Source organism: Actinia tenebrosa, unplaced genomic scaffold, assembly GCF_029948245.1.
Source record: "Actinia tenebrosa isolate PJP-AT-01 unplaced genomic scaffold, QUT_ActTen_1.0 PGA_scaffold8__29_contigs__length_14323225, whole genome shotgun sequence".
Lineage (NCBI taxonomy): Eukaryota > Metazoa > Cnidaria > Anthozoa > Actiniaria > Actiniidae > Actinia > Actinia tenebrosa.
Window position 1 is genome coordinate 13,527,064 of NW_028292585.1, and position 27,239 is coordinate 13,554,302.

Here is a 27,239-nt window from a genome sequence, read left to right on the forward strand (position 1 = left end):
TAAATTTTTAAATTTTATTTTATTGCTTTGTTACTAAATTGACGTTACTAAAATGACATATATACATCCATAATGCAATACAAGTCGTTTTGAACGAAGCAAAGTTTTTTGATTTCTATTTTGACCAACGACGATGAAACATCTTTAAACAAGCGATTTTATCTAAGAACTTTTGATTTTACCTAAGTTCTTATCTGAGCTGATCTAAGTCAGAGCCCGCGTCTAACTCACAATTCGAATCCTGAAACCACCTCTGGGCTGACCAAAGTCAAGGCATGTCCAACTTGCAGATTGAACCTCTGAGCTAATCATATCAAGGCACGACATGTGGCTGATTTTTCAATCACTGCTTCTTTTGCTTTCGAGAAAGGTTTTGCAAATTGCTGATTGAGGCAGTCTGAAGAAGTATATACGAGTCTAAAGACCTGTTCATTTTCCTTCTTCTTGGAAGGGCGTTGAGCATCTCAAATCACGGCAACTAGGAGTCAACTAGAATTCACTGGCTATTGCTGCTTCCTCCGTTGACGCGCAGTTTACTTTTCTATAAGGCTGTTTATCTTTTCCAAGCTTTACAGCTAGGACTAGACTTTTGTCGTTCGTCCGCACGTGTAGATCTTTTCATGATAAGTTGTTGATTGCGTCAGATCTGAACAGCTTGGAAGAACACTATTCTTGGGGTGAATATGATACTTCATAACCGCCATGGTGGTTGACGATAGCAAAGCATTTCTCATTACCTTCCTTTGTTAGATCAACCAAACAGGGCGGCTGTTTCATATATATTATTTTTATATCTCAAGGGATTTTGAGTCATGAGGTTGCACCCCAAGAATTGTTGCTTCTGTTGATGATCTGCTGTTGATCTTTTCGAATCTCCGGAACAGCTAGGTGTCTAAAACACCTTTGTCCCTCGTCTACCACCTGCAGTTTTCTTTTTGTTATAACGTCGTGGAGCGTCTCAAATGCCGTACCTCGTCCACCGTTTTTGACCTCCTCGGAAAGGTAAAGTCGTGAAGAGGATTTGGTACAAGATGTAATTGTTTGTTTGAAGTTACATGGTTGTTATTTTGGTTGCTCGGCCCATCCGATATGCAAGACTTCAGTTGGGGGTCACAAGTCACATCATTAAGACAAGGAGGTTCGCAAGTTAAATCAGTCTGACTATATTGGTCAACTTTAGTAATTCCAAGTTTATTAATATTCTCATCCGAAGGAGAAGAGATCGCGATGATTGGTCCATTGGAGTAAATATTTCCATCAGATTTTACAAGCTTAGGGGTGCTGTTATTGTTCAACGATTGGGTACTTACGATGCACGGTTCCACGTTGCATAACAATGGAGTGATTGCAGTGGTATCGTCAGCGCTGTGCACGTGCGTATGTGAGCTAATCGATGCACAAGAGCATGCTTTGTCAGGAATCAAATTCTGAACAGACCGAAGATTTTGTACACTCAGGCTGTTTCCTGAAAGAAAAATGATGGGTCGACCGACGCCTAGATGAGTTCCTTTGAATACGTTGCCGTAACTTGAGTTCGAAGAGTTACTTTTTATACTCATAGACGCAGGAGTTACCGCCCCTCGTCTGTGATATAGAGGATAAGTTGGACATATATTCAGTGATATTTGACTGAATATGATGTTCGTTCTTCTCATGTTGTCGTTACCACTGTCTTTTTGATTGTGGGTTAAATCCAAAAATGGGTTCTGAGAATGCGCCCTATCGCTTGATGTTGTGGATAGAAACTGCTCAGAAGTTGCTTTTCTAAACCCCGGGGCTCCCAGAAACTGACTTTTGTCGTCATTGTCCGAAGCCTGAAAATTCGATCCGTAACTCAAATCATACGGTAGCGAGTTCAGTGATTTAGTTGCTTGAGGGCCACACTGTGGTTCTCGCATAGACAACGATTGAAGGGAATTGGAGTGGGACCTGTCAGAGTTAGCTAAGCTGCCATGATTCGAGTTAAAATTGAAGGACATCTCTGAGGCATTAAGAGTTCTTTGTGTGTATCGTCTTTCGCTGGAAAAGGAAGCATTGTTGATGCTGGTGTTGGCGGCGCCACGCGGGATCTGCATGGACGTTATGGCATGCGACAAGGCCACCCTGCGGGTCTTCCGTGGAACATTGAGCCGCGCTTTAGCGTACGTATAGAAGATCGAAAAGTTACTGGCAACAACCGATACCGGAAGTGCAATGACAAGGACTCCAAAGATTGCGCATGCGCTTCCCACGATCTTTCCCATCCATGTCTGTGGAGATACGTCACCGTAGCCTACCTGTGAAAAATGGTAATCGATAAAACGAATTCGTCCAGACAAGGAGGATATTTTTGGGACACACGTAATGCCGTTGCCACCATGTTGGATGACTGTCATTTAATACGGCTGCCATGCTACTTTTAAGCTGGAAACTGCTATTTATTTAAAGATATTCAGAATACTCCAATTCAATCTCGTACCCAGAGCCCTTATTTCTTACTGCGCATGCTCGACGAAATAATTGGGCTCTGGAAAACTCCAAACCGGAAGACCCAGATTCTGGGTTTCTCGCACATGCGTATTATGACAGACTAGGTAAATTCAAAATAGCGGACGATGTTCAACGAGCATGTGAATTTGCGCTTGGAAAATTATGTTTTGAAGATGGTTTTCAGTTAAATTAACTCCGAAAATATCTATTGGATGGACATCAATACAATTTCCATTACAAAACCGGCAAAACTGTGAAAAATCCGGCCCTACAGGCTTTTTTGGTGTACTTAATTCGAGACGCCATCTTGTTTATTCTCCCTAGTACTGTAATATTTAGTTCCGGTATCTTCCTTTGTTCTCGAGAACCAATCACAGCACAGGAAATATTGGAGTTTTCCAGAGCCCAATTATTTCATCGAGCATGCGCAGTAAGAAATAAGGGCTCTGGGTACGAGATTGACTTCAATTTTGAGTTCTCTGTTGCTCAGGGTTAGCCTCGATTTATGCAAAATACTCATGTGTTCCAGTGAAGGTGCGTGAAATTCCAAAGTGTCATAATCCCAACCCCATGGTTCCATATTTGTATTGCTCTTTTGACATCAAACGGCAAAGAACTAGAACACCCTCCAAAACTTCCTGGAACCACCCTCGAATTCCTGGTTATACAATACCGACCAAACAAAAAAGTAAAAGACACCAACCACCCAAGCCGAAATTTTTTCGGGTTCTGTTTACTTACGCACCGTTGTCATGGTGATGATCGCCCACCACATCGTTTCTGGGACGCTGCCAAATTCCGTTCTTTTTTCGTTTTTTTCTATGAAGTATAAAATGCTTGAGAACACAGCTGTCTGGAAGGCCATGATGACAAGCAACACGCACAACTCACGCAAACTTGCTTTCAGCGTGTTCACCAACACCTGCATGACGTAAGACAGCTTAAACAGCTGGAAGATCCTCACCACCTTCATCATGACCAGCATTTCCAATCGCAAAAGCCATTCTTCTTTTACAGCGAACATGGAAACGTAGAGAGGAACTAGCGAGATAATATCAATGCAAGTACAGATGCTGGTGAAGAAAGACAGTTTGTCTGGCGTGAAGATGATACGGAGAAGAAGATCGACCGTGAACCAAGCCAGGCAAATGACGTGGATGATGTAAAGTGCCAAGTATGAAGGTGATTCGGTGTCTTCAAATCTCTTGAGCGTCGAGAGGGAGAATTTGATGATGTAGAGAGCAAACAGGACGAATGATATGATTCCAGCAACCTAGAAAAAATTAAAGAAATACGTTTGCTTTTTAAAACTAGTTCATAGTAAATATTCATGTTGACTTTTTTTGTGTGCATTGACGGCCACCTCTATGTTTATTCATATTTTACTCTTGTAAGCCTTTCACATCGTATATCTTTTTGCTCTCTTCCGACGAAGATGATGAAAAATTTAAAAAAAGGGTGCAGTCACGTATTTAAGTGTTCGAGGCTAAGCAAAAAATAAATTGTCCGTTATGAGGTTATCAGTTATTTGGTTCGATGCGATGCCGAAGGAAATTGTGCCACCCAAATACAATTTAGGGTAATGACAAATAGTCCACACTAAAGGCAAGTGAACGCGGCAGCTTATATGGAACAAAAATTGGATCCTTCAATTAAAAAAAAAAATGGATCTTTAGCTAGTTTTTTACATAAACGTCTGGAATTATTTTGACTGGCTTAAAATTAGCTCATGTCTAATTCTTTGCAGAAATACAATGTTGACACTACTTTATCATAGGGCCAATAATCATGTCCATTATTAGCGAATTAGGTGCTGATTAAAACTAAGTACAGCCAAAAAAGTTTATAAAAGGTGAGAAATTCATTAAAAAACTTGGGGGGGAAACAGGGCAATTGGAAGTTGTCTGCGACTAACCCGAAGGCTAGAAAGTAATCTTCCAAAATCAATCAACTTGACACGAGAAATGGGCTTCTGCCGACACCTCAAGCAAAAATTTAGGTAATTATAATTTATTGCAGTGTCGTTATATTTAAGGTCTTGATTGTTGTACGGAGAAGTGTTTGCATTAAACAAGAAAAGCCAATTAGAAGGATCAATAGATTTATATGTTCTGTGTTGGGGTGTAAAATATGGGACAAAAGGTAAGAAATAATTGCATCCGGAAATTAATTTTGTTTTCGCATTTCATTATAAGACTGTTCGAAAATAAAAGAAGGAAAATGAGAAACCATTATTGTTGTCGGATAAAAAAATAAATAAATCACTTTTATTTAAGTGTCTAGTCGTTCTAGCGCTTTCGCACTAATTGGGGACACTTTTCACTCACACACACACTACCACTACATTTAATATTCTATGCACACGACGCTCAACTCAAATTCATGGTCATTTTATGACGCTATAAGTTGTCCGGAACAATTAATTGGACAGTCTGGTCAATATAAGGTGCTACAGCAGCTAGAGGCAACCTTTTTGGATGAATAAAAGTGGCACATCTAATTGGAAAGTCGAATTAATATTAGGTGCTACAGCTTGAGGCAACCTTGATTATTATTGTTGAATAAAAGTGGCAGCCATGTTGGATGCTGTTCACTTTATGTGGTTCGTAAGAATTCCTAGGTGAATAAAAGTGGCAGCCATGTTAGATGATGTTCACTACAGATGGTTTGTAATCATTCCTAAGGGAATAAAAGTGGCAGCCATGTTGGATGGTGTTGACTGTAGGTGGTTTGTAATCATCTCAGGGAATAAAATTGGCAGCCATTTTGGATGATATTCACTATTTTATATGCATATTTTAGTTATTGTACTTCTGCTTTTTATAATATCAATACTAAGGTGTTGTTCTCTAGCATAATTTAATGAAGACATATTCGACTAATGTGGCAATTAAAAGTAGCTAGTTGTAGGATATGCACTGAACCTGAAAGCACTCTAGTTTTTTGTTAAGCATTTTTAGATTTCTTGAGGAATTTACAAAATAGATAACGCCAAAAGATTTATCATACTCTCTACTTCAGCACAATTGATTTTTCGATTTCGAAAATAGTAATTTTAGCTGTTTAAATGGAATCTATATCTCACTCGCAATGCCTTATGAGATAACGCTTGATCCTCCTCTGAGAAAAACCTTAACTTGTTGATTTGTCATTTCCGCCTTAAAAGCCCTAAATGGTTACTTGTTTGCTGATAGCCTATCTGTGTTCCATTATCGTGACTGCTGCTTGATTTGTTGAGTGGACAGGTTATGATCAAGCTGCTCTGTTTAACACCCGCGTTGGTTCTTTTAAACAGACATATTAAAAAAATATATTTCAAAAAACTTCATGTCTGTTAAAGAAGCTACGCTCAGAAAACGTTTATGTTTTGTGAACTTTTACGTTTAACATTTCTTCAAATTTTACTGGCTTACAAAGAGATCGAAGTGTAGGAAAATATTTCTTCAACATTATATCTTTCTTTTATGGACTCTAAGAATTTATTCTCTAGGGAATAACACGTGATCTGAAATGGAAAAACACGCCCTAAACACAAGAACATGAATTGTCAATTGTGATCCATTTGGACCTCGAGTAAATTTATTACATCGACTTATTAAGCTGGGAACTCGACAGACGCCTCTCCTAGACGGTGTCATCTTCATGTTAATGGAGTAATAGATGTGTTAACTTTTTTAGATTCAGAGAGAGCGGAAGTACAACAGTTGACCAAAATGATGTGTCTACCTCAGGGGCTTCAAAATCTATATTATTATTTATCAACAGTATCTTCCTGCCAGATATATTTTCTTGATAACTTAGGAAGTGCCCTGCTTGAGTCTTCGAAAAAAATAGAGTGCAGATGAATTACTACACTTCGGACTTCTTTGAAGTTTTTGAACAAATTTTGCCGAACTTTAATTAAAGTGTAATCATAATAGGATTTGATATTAAGTTATATCCCTAAATGTATAGCTGTTTTCATAAACATGTTAGCCCGTAGTTTTCTTGTATGTGGATGTTTAGGTTACTACTGTTCAACGAAAACCTGTTGTCCATAACATTACTATACGTTTTTATCATTCATGGAGATTATTTCGTTTTCTGACTCCGAGGGTTTTCTGGCCCTACCCTAAAAATCAACCCTAAGTAATTCAAACTGGTTAAAGCTGTACTCCGGGACCATAGGTGGATTGTTGGCTGGTTGTTTTAGGGTCCGATCCGCATCTGAATTAGCCGTGTCCTGACTTAGATCAGCTCTGAGGTTGTTTCAGGGTCCGATATGTCAATCAGCCATGCCCTGAATTTGATCAGCCCTGAGGTTGTTTCAGGGTTCAATCTGTGAGGTAACCGTGTCCTGACTTAGATCAGCTTCTGAGGTTGTTTCAGGGTCCGATCTGTGAGTTAGCCATGCCCTGACTTAGATCAGCTGAGAGGTTGTTTCAGGGTTCGATCTATGAGTTAGCCATGCCCTGACTTAGATCAGCCCAGAGGTTGTTTCAGGGTTCAATCTGTGAGTCAGCCATACCCTGACTTGGATCAGCCCAGAGGCTGTTTCGATCATTTGAAGTTTTTCAGATTCGGGCATTTAGTTATCAAGGCACGGAGTTTATATTCGACCACTTAAGGAATCATCACCCTACATCCTAAACAATTCCCCATTAACCCCAACTTACTGCAAATTAGAATAACGATGTCCTTAGGTCTCCTTATTCGAGGTGCATATGTTTATCTTCGAGAAAGTCCTATTTTAGAGTCCCACTGCGCGAATTAGCTTGATGGCAACCTTTAGTGCTGAATGGAAAGCACTCCGCCTCCAAATTGGTCAAGACTGATGAATCAAATTGGTCAATCACTGTCCGAACACCGGTATCACCTACAGTTTGAAAAAACTACATGACGCACTGGAAGACAGTATGAATTTCCTCCATCCTGTTAAACGCACAGAATCTTAATGGATGAATCTATAAATATAAATCTACCTTGGCGGTTTGTGAGGAGTGTGGTTCTTCTAGAATTCTCCAAACTTTTGGCTGTAGTCTTGACCACCATGAGACAAAGCCCCCTTCATCGGGTTCTTCACAATCCTTCGCAATAGCGACGTTATTTTCGAGCTTTTCATCGAAGCCGGGAAGCTTGAAATACTTCAGTTTTTCTTGTTTTTCTTTGTGTTGTTTATAAACTTCCCAACAGCAAGTCTCCACCTAAAAAGCAATTAAAAAACAGGAAAATGATATTTCAAATCGGTTCTAATTTTCATGTTCATGAAATAATCAAGACTGCAAATTTGAATTATTTCAAGAACTTTGAAAGACTGAAATTTTCGAACAAAAAATTACAAATTTTATAAAATAAGAAGGTATGCCATTTTCTATAAATTCCAGTTGTTTTACTAATAATAGAATGAGGATGTCGGTATCTAATCCCTTTTCTTTCCTTTTTTTTCTTTCCAAGTGGTCTGTTTTGGTGAAATTTCATACCTTCGGAGTTGAAGTTGTATCCTTAGTTTTCTCTTCTATTTTCTCTCTCATCTTTTTGTTATCTCTCTCTCTCTCTTTCTTTCTTCTTTCATTCTTTCATTCTTTTTTTTATTCATTCTTTCAGTTTCTCTGTGCTTTTTTTTTCTTACTTTCTTTAATTTTGATTCCTTTTCTGTTTGAATTTTCTCTTTTGTTTTTCTTTCGCTTTTTGTTTCCTTTTTCCATCTTCGTCTTTCATACAATCGCAATTCTTTCCTCGATTCTTTCTTTCATTTCCTTTATCCTTCGTCCTTGCTTTGCTAGTCACCGAAAACACCTTTGCAAAAAAGTTTCTTCTAGTTTCTTCCATCTGTTTTTTTATCAGGAAATATGATCAGCTTCCACTCTCAATCCCACCTTAATTTCTTGATAACAGGTAAGATAACCCCAATTCTTTCTTCTATTTCTATTCATTTTTGTTTTTTTGCGATAAAGGTAGTCAAGTAACTAAATCAGCTGGTTGCTAATGCGTTGCAGGATAAGGCTCGATTAGGGTATTAATATACTTGGCCATTCTACCAAAATAATCACAAAGTTCCTAGAGTTTTGAGAACATTTGTTGCACCTGTTAACCACTTAGTTCGGTGAGCAGAAAGTGTGTATTCTAATTCGATGTGGAGTGAGCTTCAATTGATGTTCACTTGATCGGTTCCTTGTGTCAAAATTGTCGAAAACTTTAATTCTTTGCCTCTCACTGACGTTTTCTAAAAGTTATTAAAATCTAGACAATGTATTATTCCATGCTGTTCGTCAACTGATAGCAACATATTTTGAGGTTTTAATGTATACTAATGCTCTCACATCGAGTGAGTTAATCTAGTATTTAGCATTCGTCTCTCAGTGAATTGTCAAGTAAGTTGTCAGGAATACCAGAGATTGCAGACGTTGTTCATCACAGCTGCTAATGATAAAAAAATGGCGGCAAAAGAAAACCCAAAAAGTGGGAAAAACATCCCGGCATGTACAGGTACCCCCAAAAAGATGAAATTCGCCAAATAAATATATTTTCATTAGGATGTATTAGTTTTATCGTTTTTTATAAAAGTCTTCTATTCAAAGAATCATCTTTTCAGACTTTTCAGAATAATTTGAAATATATATATATAATTGGTAAACATACTAGCGAGTGAATCTTATAATTACCATGGAGTTGTTTTCTCTTCTGTAATTTGGAGAGTGCACTTTTGGTCAAAATATTACAACAAATATTAAATTCAACACGGTTATCAATATTCTTCATTCTAAAAAGAAAAATTAATTAATAGAAACCGCCATTAAGGTTATTTTTCAGACGTAACAGTTTTCATTTAATGATAAAATGGTAAATTATGAAAAGATGAAAAACATTACTGACGTTTCTGACGCTAGTCCTTCGTCGGAGTAAAAGAAAAAGAGCTGGTAGAAAGGAGTGTTTATATTATGAGAATAAGACAAAAGAAACCAATGAGAACATTTGTGTTGGACCAGGACACTGAAGAAGATGAAATAGTAAAAATAAAAGGGGGCTTTTTACTTTCAAGTGCATTTTTGTGTGTATTTGTTTATCTTCGAAAGTGAAAACCAACAGAAAACCATGGAATTTCAGTCCACTAATTTAAAAAAAGTTATCTTTTGAACGTAAAGTCAGTTTATTTGCCTAGTCTTTTCGATTATCTTTCGCTTGTATTTTAAACCGGTTCTGATCTTCTACAAACGCAAAGAAACTTTTTTTAATCAACGATAAAAAACAAATTTCATTTATTCTTCGTTTTCAATTAAAGAATGGCATTATCTTTCTCCAATGGTTTTGTAAAAAATATTTTTTCTTTAGAATAAGTCTGATGAATATTCCAAAATTTTCTTCACCTGTCCTTTTAGGTTTCAAAGTCCTGTTGCGACGATGAAAACCACGCTGCACGTTCCTACAATCTGCTTAGCTAATAAATTATTGATGATTTGAATTCTAGTTAATGAAAATAGCATATAAATGTGGCTATCCTAACGAGCCTAATACATCTAATCTTGTAGAACAAAACTTTGACATGAAATAAAAGATACTTGAGCGTTACCGATGTCCTTTATGCCTTGGCTTGTTATTCAATTCCCATTTAATTCATTCGAAACTTAAAATACAATAAGACAATTCCTTAATAGCATAAGCTATTTCTTCTTCCTAATGCATAGGTTAAAACGCTCATTTATAATACCTGTGTCTACCCGATGATTTTGTTGGAAAACTATTATCCTTTTAACCCAGTGCAGAGACAGAAAGAAAGAAGGGGAAAGACGTTTATATATATTAAATACAATTCTAATATTTGTAGAAATTGACATTTCAGAATTGTCTGAATTTTTCATTATCTATTTATCTTAATGTGTTGCTTTTTTATAATAAAAAAAAATCTAAAAATTAAGCTTCATTTAACTCGACAGCTCAAAGACAGCATAATTTCACTTAAACATAATTTCGTATAAAATTGCCCTTGGAATTTCGATATCCTCGTTAATCAGATATTACTCAGCTCGGTATATTTTCTATTTATAAGAAATACGTTTATGCATATTTGATCGAATCTTCTTGGAGCATATTTATTTTGCTGAGAAACGATGGTTAAAAAACAACTGACTCTCTGACTCACCAACAAACCACACAGCACTGCACAACACCACACAACACAACACCACAAATCCACAAATTAATCGCAAAAATAAACAATTAATAAGGAGCTTACTTGTTGCTCATCGATCCCCCAGAATTCAAGTTCTTCTTCAAACATCGGTCCACAGATATCGTAAGGACAGTGAAGTTTACCAGTTCTATAATAGTTCAAAATGTGAGCAAAAACCCCAGGATGTCTGTCGAAAAAGTACTCGTTGTTGGATGAATCAAACTCGGCTGCTTTGGTTATTCCTTTATGATGTTCGCACAGATTATAAAGCCTTGTGTCTGGGATGTTCCTTAGCGTGCTGATATAAGTTTCATGGCGAGTTCCTCCAACGTTTAGAATAATCTTGCTCGAAGATTTATGCTTCTTGTTCCGGGAATTCGGCATCTCTTTGGTCCCTTAGATGAAACCAAAAGAAAAAGAAAAAATGTCACACTTAATACGACTAGAACTTTTTTTCTTTTAGCAACACACGTTGCCTAAGATGAACATTAATCTCCTAGTTCCAAGCTCAGCTTCTAACCTATGCAGTAAAGATCCCTAAATCATCTAAAATTTCGCAATACAAACTGAACTATGCTATTTACTTTTCCTTGTTCCTGCAAAATGCGAAAACTTCCGTCTAGTTGTTCATAAGGTGTGATAAAGGGCCTTGTTATCTAGTTTGAAGTTGTTTCTTGTATAAATACTCGGTGGAGGTGAAATCGGATGAAATTAGCGAGTCAACCTTTGGTGTCCTAGTTACGGCCAATCACGCTAAAGTAAGATGTCTTACTAGGTTTAAGGATTGGACCGACACCACCTGTTCTCAGTTATGGGTGTTTCGTCTTATATATGCTAATGACTTATCCCGGAGTTTGTTTTTGATGCTGAGACAGTTGGAGGGCTTTGCGACGTTTAATAGCATGCCTTAGCCACGATAAATGGCAGAATTCATTAAATATTTATTCAAGGACTCATAAACTAGTTAATGGAAAATTAAGGGAGAATGAAATAAAATATGCATAAGATAAACTAGAAAAAAAAGGATAATTTGACAGCAACAGTAAATAGTATAGCATAGAAACAAATTAACTGCGCCCATACTTTATCGATCACTTCTGCAACAAGAAATGTGGTACAATTGCAGCAGTAAACAAACAAAACCACAGAAAAACAACAGCATCAATCAACCAAGAGAAGAAACAACGGCAACCAGAACAGCAGCAGCTATTCCGAGCACAAGCTATAACCGCGACAGTGATCCGGCATTAACATCAACAGGAGCAACAATAACAACAACAGCAGCAGCAGCAACGACAGCAATAACAACACCACAACGACAACGTTTGACGAAACCGCGCTGCCAATAGCGCAGCGCGCTGATTCTAAAAATAGCTTAAAAATTCGGACAAACATTGCATTCTGTTTAACCGCTACGAGGATTATACGAACCGATTTTATTATTTTTACTTGAAGTTATAATAATCACCCATGTAAACTAAGATCAACTGCAATCGGCTGTGAAAATTATCTGCTGAAAGTAAACTTGTAAGTTTTTTTGTCCGAATTTCGCCTTTGTCTTCGTTTTTATGATGTCACGGCTGCGCTGCGCTATTGCCACTGGAGCACGTCAAGTAACAATGGCAGAATGACACCTACATCAATAGAACCAATGAATATTAATCAAGTTTGTGAAATTTTAATTTTGAATTCTTCTTAGAATTTCAAAAAACTACGTCATACGGTCTTACGCAGAAGATACCGAAAATAGTTCCTCATTTTTAAAAAGTACAACTTAGAATAATATATATTAACACCTTTAACGATGTGCAATAATTATGGTGTTCATTTTCAAGACTATTGAAAAAACAAACAATTGCGAAAACAGTACAACGGAAGCTCTGTCAAAACTTCAATAGAAATAAGATACAAATTACACAAGTTCAAAAGTGTTCAATATAAGGTAATAGCGCAAACAAATTAAATGACAAACATTCGAGATTAGGATAAATTTTAAGAGAAAAGTATGAAAGATTGAATGTCCCGAGAATAGTAGGAAACAGGAGAAGGTATGACATGAAGTGTCAAATGATCTGTAATATTTCGAAATGTGATAAATTTTATTCTAGACGTTTGTAAAATACTTGAAATTATGTTACAAAATCAAGTATAAATTTATAAAGAATTACCTAATGAAAGTTTTAAACTTATGGAAATGAGATATAGGAAGATTTAGGTTCGTGTGTGGTGCCCAAAGTAGTTGGGAACTTACGAGTTGGCCACCACTAGTTAGATATACGTTGTCTTGAGATATAGTTTGCTATCGTTTTAAAAACTGGTACAAAGATAATTTAAGTAGATATAGTGACACATTTGAATCAAATAACTAACAGCGGGAGGTAGCAAGAGTGAGGCGTCTGAAAGAATTGCATTTTAAACAAACTGTTTTGAAAAAACGTGGGTCGTAACAGTTGTAACTGTCCAGTGACGTTACGTAGTAACTTAACATGGCGCGTTTAAATGAGTTGAGTTTGTCCATGTTCAGGTTAAGTTCATCAGCGAGAGCGTTTCAGTCTAATTTGGAAACAAATAAACTATTCCAAAACTATAGTACAGGCTATATAGTAAAGACGTGAACAAAGAAAAATAATAACTTTTCTAGTTTTTCTTTTGGTTTTTGCCTTTTATTTCTTTGTATTCCTAAATTCTTTATATTAAAATATCATAATCTTTCTAACTAAATACATATATAGATACATATTCTTTTATTGTTGTTGTTCTTGGCGCTTTCTCAGTTCAATAGTCCAAAGATCCATTGATAAGTGTTATAGTGCATTAATTAAAGCTACTCTAAAATCTGAGTTCGGAAAATTTTATATTATAAATGAGGTTCCTCCTAAAAAAAAGGACTCGTTTTCTGGGCCATACGTTTTTTTTAAATTGATTCGTTGCATATTTAAATAAAGAACACTAAAGTAGATAATTGCTCTGTCAAGGAAAAACGATTTATAATTTCCTGAATTTATTTTTTCTCGCAAGCTGAACATTTTTTAATTCTAAGCTTGAAAAGAAAAAAGGACATGAATTTTTTGTGGGATTCTTAGCGGGTTCAGGTGGCATCACAAAAGGAGATAATTACTCGGTAAAAGAGTAAAAAGATGCGCAATTTATTATTTCCTCAGAAATTTTCTTTCAAGATGGAATTAATTTTTTTGTGTGTGAAATTTAGAATGGCAGTTTTTGCAGAAAACTACCAGTTTCAAACCGCTCATTTTTTTTCGTTCCACGAACGGGAATATAATTTCACTAACCAGCATATTATATTCTAGAATTCAAGAAAAATTGAACTCACAGTTAGCCATTTGAAACAGGCGGGTAGTTTTTCCTTTTTTTCACTTTGAGCGTCGACAGAATGATATAACATTAGTTCCAGAACGTTCTTCTCTGATATACGAACGAAATTGAATAATCGAAGTATGAACTAAGTATATCGGGATTTTTTTTTTTTTTTTTTTTTTTTTTTTACAAACAAACATAATTTCCGAGGTTTGTTTGGGTAGTAAATTGGTAAGACAATTAAACGCGGGGACAATTGTTTTTGTTTGTGACTTTGAAAAGAAATATTATTTCCTGTGTCCCAATCCGCTAAATTGATGGCCAATATCTTTTCTTGCGAATTCTGGACTCCACAGTTGGTTTTTAATTATTATATATGCTTTTGAATAAGTATATTTGCTTGGAAATGTCTTTTGAAACGGGGAAATTGGTTCACATCATTTGACAATGCTTTTCTGTTCTCTCCTAGACATTCGTCACCTTTCTTTTGGAAAACTAATTCCTTGTGATTCGAGAGTGTTTTCGTGACGCGAAAGAAAAGCAAAAAATATGGCTGCCATCTTGGCTGTCGTACTCAGCAATATAGCGCCGTGACATCATACTTCTTTCCGTTTTTCATTCGTCTCGTTTTTTATTTTTAATTAAGTTCGATACCTAATTTTGGTAATGAATACTCGAAGGATTGCCACCAGACATCTAATTGAAAAAGCGAAAACACACACAAAATAAACACACAAATTGACAAACAAGCAAGCAAGCAAATAAACAAATTGACAAATCAAAATTAGGAAAACGAAGAAGAGAAAAATGAAGACAAAATAAGTATTTTTGCAACATCGTACCCATCGTGATCAGATTGGGATACCTGTGTTAAACCAAATTTCAAGTCAATCCGGAAGGACAAAGACATTCATTCCAATCAAAATATGATTGAGGGTCTACGTCTTATTTGTCAACCATGTATTTTGACTTCAACAACTGAGACAGACTCGAAAGCCGACCATGAAGTTCAAATAGAAATGTCTACTCTTATAGAAATGTCTTAATGACTTATTACATGTATTCAGACATCAAGGTAATAGAAAATTCACTCTATAATCATTAAACACGTCTTAAGCGCTACACATATTAGTGAGAGGCGAGTTGGCGGCCGATTGCTCTTGTCTTCCAGTCGTGGGAATGTTTAAACCTAAAAAAATGCGTTAAAAACTCACAAAATAGCACAGTGAATTACAGAGAGGGCAAATTGGATAAGTAAACTTTAAGTAGGAAAAGCATATATAATTTAACTAGATATTCGAAGCTAAAAAAGGTCTGAAAATGATAATCGTTGCTCAATGTAATTTAAATCGCTAATAACCAAAAGATAGCCTGTCACTTAGGCATGCGCAGTTTAAACTTTCGGTCCGAGATTCACGGACCCGAAGCTGATAGGCCGTTTGTATGATGGTGTCATTTTACTAGCACTACCAAAATGCTTCGTGAATATTCTTTCTTATTGAAATATGTATTTCTTCAAGAGAATAATAAGACAACTGGTAACAAAAGAAAGTGGGCAAGGGATTCTGGAAGTGGTAGTAAATGGCGCTATAATGGAGCAAGTAATCTATTCAAAGTCGGTTACAGCCAGAACCTCTCGTTTCTCGGTCTGACCAAGAGGACGTGGGATCTGGGTACGAGATTGTTCTAGTGTCTATAATATATATATGTGGGTAGTGCATATATACTTATTTCAATAAGTTAGTCACCAAAAACCTAGAAAGCTGTGATCGCTGAGAATCATGGGAAATGTTTTATATTCAACAAGTAAAGCTTTTGACACAAACTGCAGCAGTTGAGGATGCTCAGAGGAGGTTAACTTGTAACTGGTAGAAGATCTCATAAGTCCACTGATCAACAGTTATCAAGCGGTTGAAACATGTAAAATGTATCTACCCATAATCCTAGCCGGTCTCAGCTTTGTGGCTTTTCAGGTGCCTAACTTTATTGAAATAAATATATGTATATATATATATATATATATAATGTTTATCTATATATATATGTCTATATAGTGTCTACATATGTAAGGAATATAAAAACAAGGCCGCATGTCTCTGTAATGTGATATAAACACGCTGGCAGCTAAGAGATGCTAGCTTAGGAGCACGAGACGTAGCTGTGTATTTCTCTTGCTTTTCCCTTGCTTTTCCCTACAGCTTCCAGCTTCCAGAGTGTTTATATCATAGTACAGACACACAAGCAGTCGTTTTATATTGCTTTTCATAATGAAATATTTTTGAACGATTTTGCGCGAGCAAGTCTCTGTCCTAAGGTATACTGTAGACGGTCGATCAGCGGGCGTGTTATATCTCCGAGATATTTTATCAATATATCTATTGTACATATAAAAAACTGTTTTAGAAATTTTTAGCAAAGTACGAAATAATGTACAGCAATATTACTTGATGCAATATCAGACAACTAAAATACTTTTTTTTCATTATTTATCGTATGAAACAATTAACTGGAAGAAAAGTGAACTATATTGCTCCTGCGTAATTTTATCCCTCGTTATGATTTTTTTTAAAATAAAGACTGCGAAACGAAAAAAACGAATGACCAAAAGAAACGCACTAATGCACAAGTTTTTGAATAACAGCTTCTAAATATTAGCTAAATCCTGGTAATATTATATTATTTTTAGTATATATTGCGGCTTAAAGGTGTTAAATTAGTAATATAACTTAACTATAATCCTATAAGTAGTATTACTGATATAGTGCGTCAGTGCTATACTTGTATGGACACAACATTCAGAGATTTTATGAGTTTTAGATCACATATTCAACAAAAACAACATTAATATATTCATGTATTAATATATTTTTTCTTCAAATAATTCTGCTTAAAAAATTGAAAAATAGCGAAAAATAATAAAACGTGAAACATTTTACACGAGAATCGTATCCTGAAGTTACTTCAAAAGGATAAGATATTTTTCAGTATCAAAGATACGGAATTTTGTTTAAAAAACGAATTATAAAGCTTCGTTTTCAAAATTATGATAAAAATCATAAAAAAGGAGATCAAGAGAAACTTAGAACATAAACAATATTGTAGTTGTAAATCATTTCAATAATTCACTTCTTGATTAATATAAGTTATACACCTGAGTAGAACAGACGGTCAACTATGCGGTTCCTAAGAAATCCATTATTTACCTTTTCTGCTTCGCTTTTTTTTTTGATATTATGAGTTGACAATCTTGTCTCTCAGACGGTTGCTCTATTTTTCTTTGTTTAGTTTCAATACAAATAACTTGGAATTGAGTTAGCGTGGATGGTATTGCTTTTCATTACCTAAGGTGACGTGTTCCATCCGTCGTATGTAAACAACACTTTTTGCTTAAGAGTGTTTTTCGTGCACAATATGATTGCACTTCCTGTTCAACTGTTTCCTCAATGTCACGAGATTTTCAGTTCATGCACCGACAAGAATTTGTTATCTCACTGAATGAATGTCTGGCAGGCAGGATATAAAATGCATAAACAAATTATAATTATTAGTGAAAAAAAAATTAAATGAAAACATCAACTACATCATCAAAAAATCTTACCTCTTGAGAACCAAATACTTTGGAAGTAATAAGACAAATGAAATTCGTAGGTAATTCTTTAAGCCTCTTAAATTATTTAGAAAACATGGCTTTTTTTTAATGAAAGCACGCGTTTGGTACTTGAAATGGCGGGAAACTGTCACGTGATGGGAAAGACAATAGCGTTCTTTTTCCCACTAGAAAATATAGCATTAGGCTTTAGGGTAAACTCAAAATTGCTTGTTTGGACTGAATTACTAAGGAATTCGGTTGCCTTTCAATAATATACACAACGTACTGTAGTCGCTTTGGCTCAATCTTTTTTTACAGCATGATAGTAAGATATATTGATAATGGCGGGTTTTTCACAGGGCTTAAACTGATCGTTAATTTTTATTGTGCCTAGTAATAGTTTTACGACCAGAAGTCATAGATAACGACTAATATTTAAAAGTAAAAGAAATTAAAGATGAAAAAGAAGAAAGGAACTAAGCCGGCGAAATGAAAAGTTTTAGTGTACGATTAAACCGTTCTTTTTTTGCTTGCGCTGCTTATCTTTAAAATAACCTCACACACTGGTTATGAGGAGCAAGTGTGGCTTGGTTGGTTAGTGTGCTGTCTGCTAAGCAAGAGGTCCATAGTTTGATCCTCAGTAACCTCACACACTTGTTTTAAGGAACAAGTGTGCCTTGGTTGGTTAGTGTGTTGTCTGCTAAGCAAGAGGTCCATAGTTTGATCCTCAGTAACCTCACACACTTGTTTTAAGGAGCAAGTGTGGCTTTGTTAGTTAGTGTGCTGTCTGCTAAGCAAGAGGTCCATAGTTTGATCCTCAGTGACCTCACACACTTGTTTTAAGGAACAAGTGTGCCTTGGTTAGTTAGTGTGCTGTCTGCTAAGCAAGAGTTCCATAGTTTGATTCTCAATAACTTTACATACTTGTTTAATGAGCAAATGTGGTTGGGAAGTTATTAATTCGTCTTGGTGTAATCTTCTTCCGTTGCAGACCACTGACGTGTTATTCCCTATGTAGTACAATTTCAACACTCTTTAACTAAAACGAAGAATCTTATTCGTAACTTATACGTAATTTAATTAAAAACGAGAAAATATCAGAGACGAACGAATGAGAGCAATCGATAGCGGAGAGAGAAAGACATAGAGCACCTACCAAGACTTAGATTGTACAGAAACGTATTAAACAATTTTCGCGTAGAGATTTACCATTTGAAAGTGATAAGTATATTGCGCGAAGATTAAACTAAATATTCTTGAGATAAAAACTTTGAAAAAATAAAAAGCTGCAGTACTTACAGTGATAATCAACTCCTCCGTGATCTGAAATGCCTTCCAAACGAGTTTAATAGATGAACAGTTGCCTTTTGGATTTATAAATGACAAAAAACAAAAAACAAAAATCAAGAAAGGGGTCTGAGTCAAAAAAACATGTGATGACGTCACCTTACAGTTCCGCTGACGCAATGTCTTATTCTGTCTTTGTCTAGGTTCGTGTCTCTATCACCAGAACAGTACATCCGCTGTGAATGTGCTTGTTTTTCGTAATTTGTTTTGTTTTGTCGGTGTTTTTTTTTTTTAATTATTTCAATTAAGCGTTCAGTGATTTCATAATCTTTTTATATAAATTTCGACGTTTTTCCAGAAAGCTGGAATTCTTTTTCAAAAATGCAAATTTCGCCAAAACGTGAAAGAGCCTGCGAATAAGCTATACTGCGATATCTGTGTATTCCTAAAGAGTATCTGCTCTGAGAGTTTTTATTTTTTTGGAGCACTTGCTAGTCACGAAAGTTTTTTTTCCAACACAGGTAGCCCAACCGACCAAACATTTTCAGTACGCGTCTGTCTTGCCGCTAAACTTTTAAAACATGAAATTGCTTAATATTTTGAAATTGGGAGCATTTTGAAATAGTTGTTGCTCCTTCACGACATTAGTAATCCAGTAAAAACTAGTTCTTTCTTTAAGTAAAATCTCTTTGTTAGTTAGTAACAGTCACGTGATTACGTCCTGAGGTCTGATGTAATCAAGGTACAGGGGCGGCGGAAGCTGAAAAATTTTAGGGGGGCACTCCAATATTTCACGGTACCTTGAAATGACCCCCCCCCCCCCTCCCTGTTTAGCTTGATTACAAACGTGTATGTGTGATATTTCAATCAGTAACATTTTGCGCGCATTAAACCACTTGCAATTGTGCTGAGAGACACAAAAATGATGCAAGTCGTCGCTAGATATATCGTATATTTTTTAGATACAGAAAATTATGTAATATCAAAATAATAAATAATGGTAATCATAACCAAATCTCATGCGTTTTTTTTTTTTGTGTGTGTGAGGCATTATATTCTGGGGGGGCCAGGCCCCCCCCAAAAAATCTAGTGGGGGGGCCAATGCCCCCCCGGCCCCCCCGCTTCCGCCGCCCCTGAGGTAACAGGTCTAGAAAAGGAAGCGCCTTTTAGAACACCTTTTAGAGAGACAATCTCTTCCGCTGTTTTGAACACGAGTTGGAACTTTATCACGTACTCTATCTTCCACAGTGAAAAACTTCAAGCCTAAGACTACTTGAGCGTTTCGTTTTATCCTCTTTTCGGCTTTTTGCTTGTAGTGACAAGAGTGATTATTTGTGACAATCTCTAGTAAATGATCCTTTTTCGTACATGTATATATTTGTAGAGCGTTTTCACTCACATGAGAAGGCAGCCATAAACAATAGAAACTTTCTGCACAGTATTTGCATAAAAATAGAGTTCAATTCCCGGAAGATAGAAAATGTATTGTTTTGGTACCCCATAATGGCCGCTGTGATGTCACGTGAAAACGCTCTATAGATATTCGTATAATAGTTTGCAATCTTTTTTTTCTTTTCTTTTGTACAGTACGCGAAATTCAGCTTTTTAGCTGCAAGGGCCGTTATTTCTTAATAAAAATATATCTATCTATCTAGATGGATCTTTACACTCGTTTTCTTTTGAAGGTGCCACCCACTCGTTAATATTTTTCCAGACAAAAAGTTTGGTTTTAGTTCCTTGTCAATCAAACTGTTCACCTGCATTCCTAAAGCCACGTTTAACTCATAATAAAAAAACTTGAAAATTTTCAGTTTTAGGGCTGAAAAGACGTTGCCTATAAATACATTTAATTTTTTAAACTTTATATTTATTTCATGTTTGATTTGATTTTCTAGATGAATTAATTTCATCCAAAGTTTGAGACAGACGAGTAATACCTAACTTGTTATCTGCAGAAATAGACCTTCTTACGGATACAGCGGCCATCTTGAATTCTATTATTTGAATCAAGAAATTAATGGTGCCGAGGGGCAACCATTAGAAAATGTATGGACTGCACAGCTGTCAGGGTACCTTTTTATATAACTTTACGCTTTTCAATGAAGCCCACATTTAAAAAGCTGTAACAAATTGACATTAATATTTTTTGTGTCTGTCCTCTGTCCTCAGCATACTACTTTGACAATGTGATGACGCAATTTATCGTCAATAAAAGGACAGACACATAAAAAACTGATGTCTATTTGTTGAATTGGCGATAATACAGTGCGTAATATAATATAAACGGTGCGATTTTTTATGCCTTAATAATAATAAGGCGGAACTAAATATCACAATTTGCTTGGTTGATGCATAGCATTTATTAACTATGGTTGATGACACTAGTCGTTGTCACCGGACTGAGTCGGTGTTTTCGAAACGTGTGTGTAGCTTGCTTTAGCTTTACTCCTTGCTTACAAGTTGGAATTCAGATCTTTCGCTTATTGAAGACGGCTGCTTTGCTAACTTCCGTCACTTACACCATCTGGCTCTTGTCCACTCACCCACCAGGCTTAATCACCTCACTTTAAATCGTTTTCCGACCAGGTAATTTATCCTCTTTTTCTGCTACGGACTTCCGTGCCTTCTCTCTTTCTTTTTTTCGATTCTTTTTAAGTAAAAGGATTTAAACATACGAGTCACGTGACAACTAATTTAATTACATCACAACTTCTTTTTTATTCCACCCAGTAGTTTCAGTCATTCAAACAACATATTGTTCATATTTTTCTGCTTCCTTTTCGTTCTTAATTAACTCATCTTAAAATCTTAATTCGTCTAGTGCTATCATATCTTCTTGACTGAGCCGGGGATATTGGAAATAACAAATATTTATTTTGACGAAAGAGTCTTGCTCGTCTAGAATCAGAATAGGGCTATTGACTTATTTAGCCGTGAGGGCGAAAAGACTAATCGTTTTAGTCAAATCCAACTAGTCGGTCAAAGATATAGATGCAAACAAGTTTGGAATTAAAGTTAAAGTTACTTTTTTTGTTTTCAAAGTCGGCACTTTTTGTTACTAGTAGAATATAATTTGTAGCCTAGTAGAGGCTCATCCAATCAGAACACAGCATTGAGGATAGACCACAGGTTGGATTTGATTAAAAGTTAATATGTACCAACCATTCCGATGTGATCAAAAAGGAAAATATTTTAAAAGTAATATTTACACATTTTGTAAACATATTGAAGTCGACTTATTGCCCAATCGATTCCAGGTGATCTCGGGGAACGCGCGCAAAGGATTGTCGTAGTTGATCAGGCGGTCCTAGTTTCAGTCGTTTATCGGCGAACAAAGAGCTATCATTCCACGATAATTTCATAAAAGAATTGAAACCACAACACTCCATTTGACCCATAGGTATTCGTTATAAGAATAGGTAGAATGTTAAATGTATTGCTAGTCCATAACGTAGCTAGGGAAGCGAAGATTCAGAGTAATTGTTTCTCACTTTGATCGGCAGGTTTATTTCGATGGGCCGCCTGACCAGATTTCTTCCTGCGCGATGACTGGCTGCACAGTAAATCGGATAGGGCGGTTTTGACCCTATAGTGGCCTCCTTAAAGTAGGGCTATTGTGGCACTACCGGTATTGTTCTATTTTGGCTTTAGTCTGGGCTAAAATAGCACTACTTAGAAAAAGCCAAAATGGCTCTCTGGGGCCAAATTGGTCCTCTCAAATTTACAGTGTGGTTTTTGATGGGCTGTCAAAACGAGATCACCTGGTTCATCCCAGACATCAGTTTCGGCTGCTCACTCGAGCACTACATGACACTAGAGAAAAACGTTTGCGCATGCGAGTATTTCAGCATTCCAGGCAAATTTACAGATGTTTTGACTAATTTGCACACTGATTCAGAGCATGCGCAGAAGGTTTTCACTTGTGTCGCACTACATTCCTTTCCAATTGTTTAGTTCAGCCAATGAGGATCTGGGACAAAAACTAATGACGGCTGCGGAGAGACTAGATTCATGATCGTCCTATTTGTAATACAAATACTTGAAATCGGCTTAGGTATAATAACGCCGGCGCCGTTTCTATCAATTTTAGAATCTTTATTTATATCCTTTTGGCGGGAAACTACTAGGTTACCATGGTTCGCGGAATGAACGATCTAATAAAGATTTCGCTATTTATACTCGCAAATCCACTTTTTGGTCGGTAAGAGTGTGTTTTGTTGTTGTTTTTTTTTTATGCTAAAAGGAAGAGAAGCCATGTAGATTATTCCATGCGATGAACTCTAATCTCTGCCTAAATTGGCCTTTTAAAATCAGCCATTTCCGAATTTTAGATTCTGTTTCAGTGCGGCGTACCTTAGAAGTTCGAGAAATTTCAAGAAGAGGCTTGTTAATTTAGCGACAAAGTACTTGTGCGGATCACCCAATATCAGACGTATTGGCTCATACGCATTTTTTAATCCTTATACCAGCAATGAACCACAACTACAACATTGTTTATGCACCCTCTCACAGGAATATCAGAAGAAAGAAAAGCATAATCACATTCTAAGTGAACAGTATTTGTAAAATTGTGTGTTAATTTCGTTGCCGACCCAAACGGAGATTGCTTTTCTTCGGCTTTCCCGAGGGAGGTAGGGTCTGAAAACTTGGGTTACTCCCCGAGTCCATGTACACATGAACAGTTCTCATTAAAGTCCCCAAATTGCAAATATAGCCAAGAGTTTAAAATTTGGATAGAAAATAGTAAATCTTCCACTTTTAGTCTCAGTGGATGGTCTGTAACCCCAGTCCTCCCTCCCATCGAAACATTAGTCTCAATCCTCCTTTTCCACTCCATCTCCCGACTCCCACCCCCCGGGGTACGGTGAAGTCGACAACAGGTGCACAGTTGTCATTAAATACTTTCTAATGTCATTTTCGCTTTCATCCGTATGATATTTCAATTTGAAACAATTTAAACAGGTTTTGGAAAGGATATTTGAAAGGCTGTCTCCATTAGACTTCGACTATCTACAAAACATCACAGAAAACAACCAAGAGAAAAAAACAAATTATGAAATTCTAAAAGTTACCCTGAACAACCGAGACAGGTGATAAAATTGCTCTAATGTCTTGTTTCTTGCACGTAAATATGTTATTCATAAGGAAAAAATGAGTACTTTTAATATTAATTTTTTCAAAGTTGTCCAATTTTCAACATCAAAAGGTTTTGTTGTTGTTACTTTTTTATTTTTAATTTTTTCTTAAGAAAAGAAGAAGAAAAAAATACGGATAAGAAGGGAATGTCTCTCAATGTACAAATGAAAATGTTATATTTTGACAATCTTGGTCCAATTTCCGAAAAAAGAGATTTAATTTAGGAAAAATATTCATACATCATAGATGATTATCTCTTTAACGAAAATGTGCTTTCTCCTGTCTTTCTAACAGCTAAATGGATTCTTCTAATGATTGACAAGAGGCTTTTTTTGAGAGCCAATCAGAGCTCGTTTCGAGCAAAACTTCTAATATTCAAAGTCGTCTCAAAACGAAAAATGCAAAAGGAAAAAAAACGACTTTGAATTAATATTTTTTACGCTTGTGATTAAGGTTTTGAATTTTTAGAGATTTTGGACAGACGATGATAAAAATAACCTAGTGAAGAAATAATTTTCAAATACTTTTTTTATATTTAAGAATATAAGCTGTATAAAGAATAAATGACTGTTTTTTACGCGTAAGTGTTGATATTTTGGCCATGATACAGATAGCTAGCTCTTTATATAAAATATCACAACCAATCTTATATCTTCAGATTAATACACATCCCAAACGGCTTATCGCCAAACTTAAATTCCTGGCTTATCGACGACTTCTAGAACTTTGTTATTTTATTCTTTATGATTTTTCTATTTTAAACCCCAATCTTGATACGTTTTGCCTAAGAATGCTGAATCTAGGAACAAGTTTTTGGGAAGAATTTCGCGTAAGTGTGGATTGGTTTATAGGTTAATCTTGTCCTTGTCAACAACTCTGCTGAAACTTGATATCGCTTTATTTTGTAATCTTATCTTTTTTATCCTAAATACCATTCTTTAAAAATGCTGTAAACAGAAACAACTTTTTGGGAAGCTAGAATTTCGCAAAAAGCGTGAATTGGTTTAAGAGCTCATCTTGTTCAATGAACGGATTTCTCTGCCGGATTCAGTGTATCTACAAACTGAATACTTCTCAAAAACCCTATCTTTGTCAAATAAATCTTACTTCTAAGTTAAAAATAAATAAAATAAGTAATAGAATTGTATTGTTTATATTTTGGCGAGAATTAAGGGGATCTTCTATCGCGAAGACAAATTTTTGAAAGTGAAGTGTTTTCTATTTTGGCGAAAATTGAGATTTTTTTCACGAATGTAAATTCTTAATTCTAAACTTGATTTTCACAATAAGAAAAAGTAGTTCATTCATGGTTATATTTGCTAAATATTCTAGCTTACCTTTGGCTTACTATATATATCATGGGATAAAAGTTGAACGTTTCGTGGTTAGGTCTTCTATTCTATTTAGAGCATCCTATTTTGCAGTCGTCAAATTCTGACTCCAGTGATATTGATCATGATCAGGTGGTCGCGCTGTGTGTCTTGAATTAATTTATTCCTACATGCATGCAAATAAACAAGGTATTGAATATGCCCAAGAGTTATTCTAGGGGCAGAGTCAACAAGCTAGTAAGGTGATAATGAATATTCGCTAGAGATTAGATTTTATGTTCAGCAAGAATCAATATGAAAAATAAATTATTTTGGTATGTTATTACTTCCAGCCCCTGTCAACATACGCTGCTGCATAATATATAAATGAATATATATACATATATATATACAAGGTGGACATTGTTTATTGGTTTTTAGGATTTCAGTTTCAAGTGTTTAGCTTTGAATTGGAATTAATGATGGGTAATTGAAACGTTTGAGTTGTTATTGCGACTACTTTTCTTAATTCTGTCGTTTTAATTTTTGCATGGAAAGATTGTCCTTTCCATCTTGACGTTTTTTAAGAAAAGGTTGAAAAGATGGAAGACAAGAGTCCATATTTAAAGTAGGCTTGATGTTTGGTTTAAGAAAATATCTATATTGCTTGTGAGAAATACTTGGAGAACTTACACTCCACATAAAAGCTCGTTTTTATTTCATATGCCCTAAATCTAGTTTCTCTTCCCCTCTCTCTCAAATACACATACATATCTTTTTTTCGCGGTTGAAGAGTTCAACAAAATAAATACATTCTTAAGTTCCGTTTTACACGAGCGATTAATTGCGGCGATTTTGGTCACAGTCAAGAATATTAAAGGATCAACTTGTAAAGTTTTCTTCCGGACTGACACAGATTACCTTGACAAATGATCCTTAGAAAAAGACAAAATTAATTATACTTTCCAAAACCGCCACAAAAATTGCACCTCGAAAAATATAAATAAATAATAAATACATATAAGTTGTTTATAAAATAACAATAACAATAACCACCATCAAATCGAGAGATAACGCTGAGCTCTGATTGGCTAGAAAACGTGTTTATTAATTACGGGAACTTCACGGAAATTTCAACACGAAAAATGATAAAAATTTCTTACCCATATTTAGAATCTTAACAACTAATTTTTTGGCGCATTTTGATTGTCTTTAAATAAGTTATATAAAGAAAATCAGGCAAAGACAGATAATTACAATTGTTATGTGTACTTTGACTGAAAAATCGCACGAACGTCTCGTACAGGTCAGTCATAGTTAGTAGGTACTCGTAATGTTTAGAAAATTCTTAAGTGATTGCACTCACCTAAAGCTAGCTCTTGCAATTACAAGCAGTTTCAAAACGTCACGAGCTCGTACCTATTCGAATTATGCTGAAGTTCATGCAATTTCCTATACGAATATAACAAGGATATTTTGACAATAACCTGTATTTTTGGCGCCAAATTTCCTTGAAGTGTTTCCGTGACGCATTTTCTCTTGATTCCTATTAAAAGTACTGTTAAAAATATTTTTTTTTAGATGAATAAAAGTATTAGAACCTAAAACTCCAATAGTTGAAGGTTGTATAATATGAAATTTGAATTTTATCGGAATTACTGTTTGTCTACTTCGAATGTTCGATTTTTGAGCCCACGAGCGTGCGCGCAAAACCGCTGAATTGTGATAGAAACTTTCAATATTTTAGGAACCATACGTTTTATCATTTTATGCTTCCAATTTGCAAAACCCTAAAAGATTTTCAAGGACTTCAAGCCTGTAAAAAAGAAATCTTTTCGCCAAAGTTTGAGAAAAATATAATTATTCAAACTCACAGCGTTGTGTACGTTTTTGTGTTTTATGTTTTGAGAACGAATTCCGATTCTTTGAGAAAACGATTGCTCAATTGTGGTCTTATTTACAAAAATTCGCTCAAATATTTTTATTC

At 35.6% G+C, this 27,239-nt stretch overlaps 2 protein-coding genes across 9 annotated transcripts in view; one reads left to right on the forward strand and one right to left on the reverse strand.

The window, feature by feature from the left end:
- On the reverse strand, window positions 1–25,397 carry LOC116292371 (voltage-gated potassium channel KCNC4). 6 transcript variants are annotated; one of them, XM_031699675.2, is made up of 6 exons: window positions 25,280–25,396; window positions 18,819–18,883; window positions 10,679–11,010; window positions 7,431–7,652; window positions 3,215–3,742; window positions 1–2,276 (listed from the first exon to the last, which is right to left on the reverse strand). In XM_031699675.2, the coding sequence occupies exons 3-6, from the start codon at window positions 10,997–10,999 to the stop codon at window positions 939–941; spliced, it is 2,409 nt and encodes an 802-aa protein (XP_031555535.1). In that variant the 5' UTR covers window positions 11,000–11,010; window positions 18,819–18,883; window positions 25,280–25,396; the 3' UTR covers window positions 1–938. The 6 variants fall into 6 exon arrangements, with proteins under 6 accessions (XP_031555535.1, XP_031555534.1, XP_031555537.1 ...); XM_031699674.2 differs by lacking the exon at window positions 25,280–25,396 and adding an exon at window positions 18,444–18,529 and having other exon boundaries at window positions 18,819–18,910; XM_031699677.2 differs by lacking the exon at window positions 18,819–18,883 and having other exon boundaries at window positions 25,280–25,397.
- LOC116292374 (ribosome biogenesis protein NOP53) overlaps window positions 1–27,239 on the forward strand; it is a 38,535-nt gene that overhangs the window by 9,906 nt on the left and 1,390 nt on the right. Inside the window, exons 14-15 of one of the 3 annotated variants that reach the window (XR_004196658.2) lie at window positions 8,293–8,343; window positions 9,825–10,014. The gene's annotated coding sequence lies outside the window, so the exon portion shown is untranslated. Of the gene's footprint in view, window positions 1–8,292; window positions 8,488–9,824; window positions 10,015–27,239 lie in introns of those variants that run through there. The other 2 variants (XR_016121848.1, XM_089040870.1) reach the window with 2 other exon arrangements.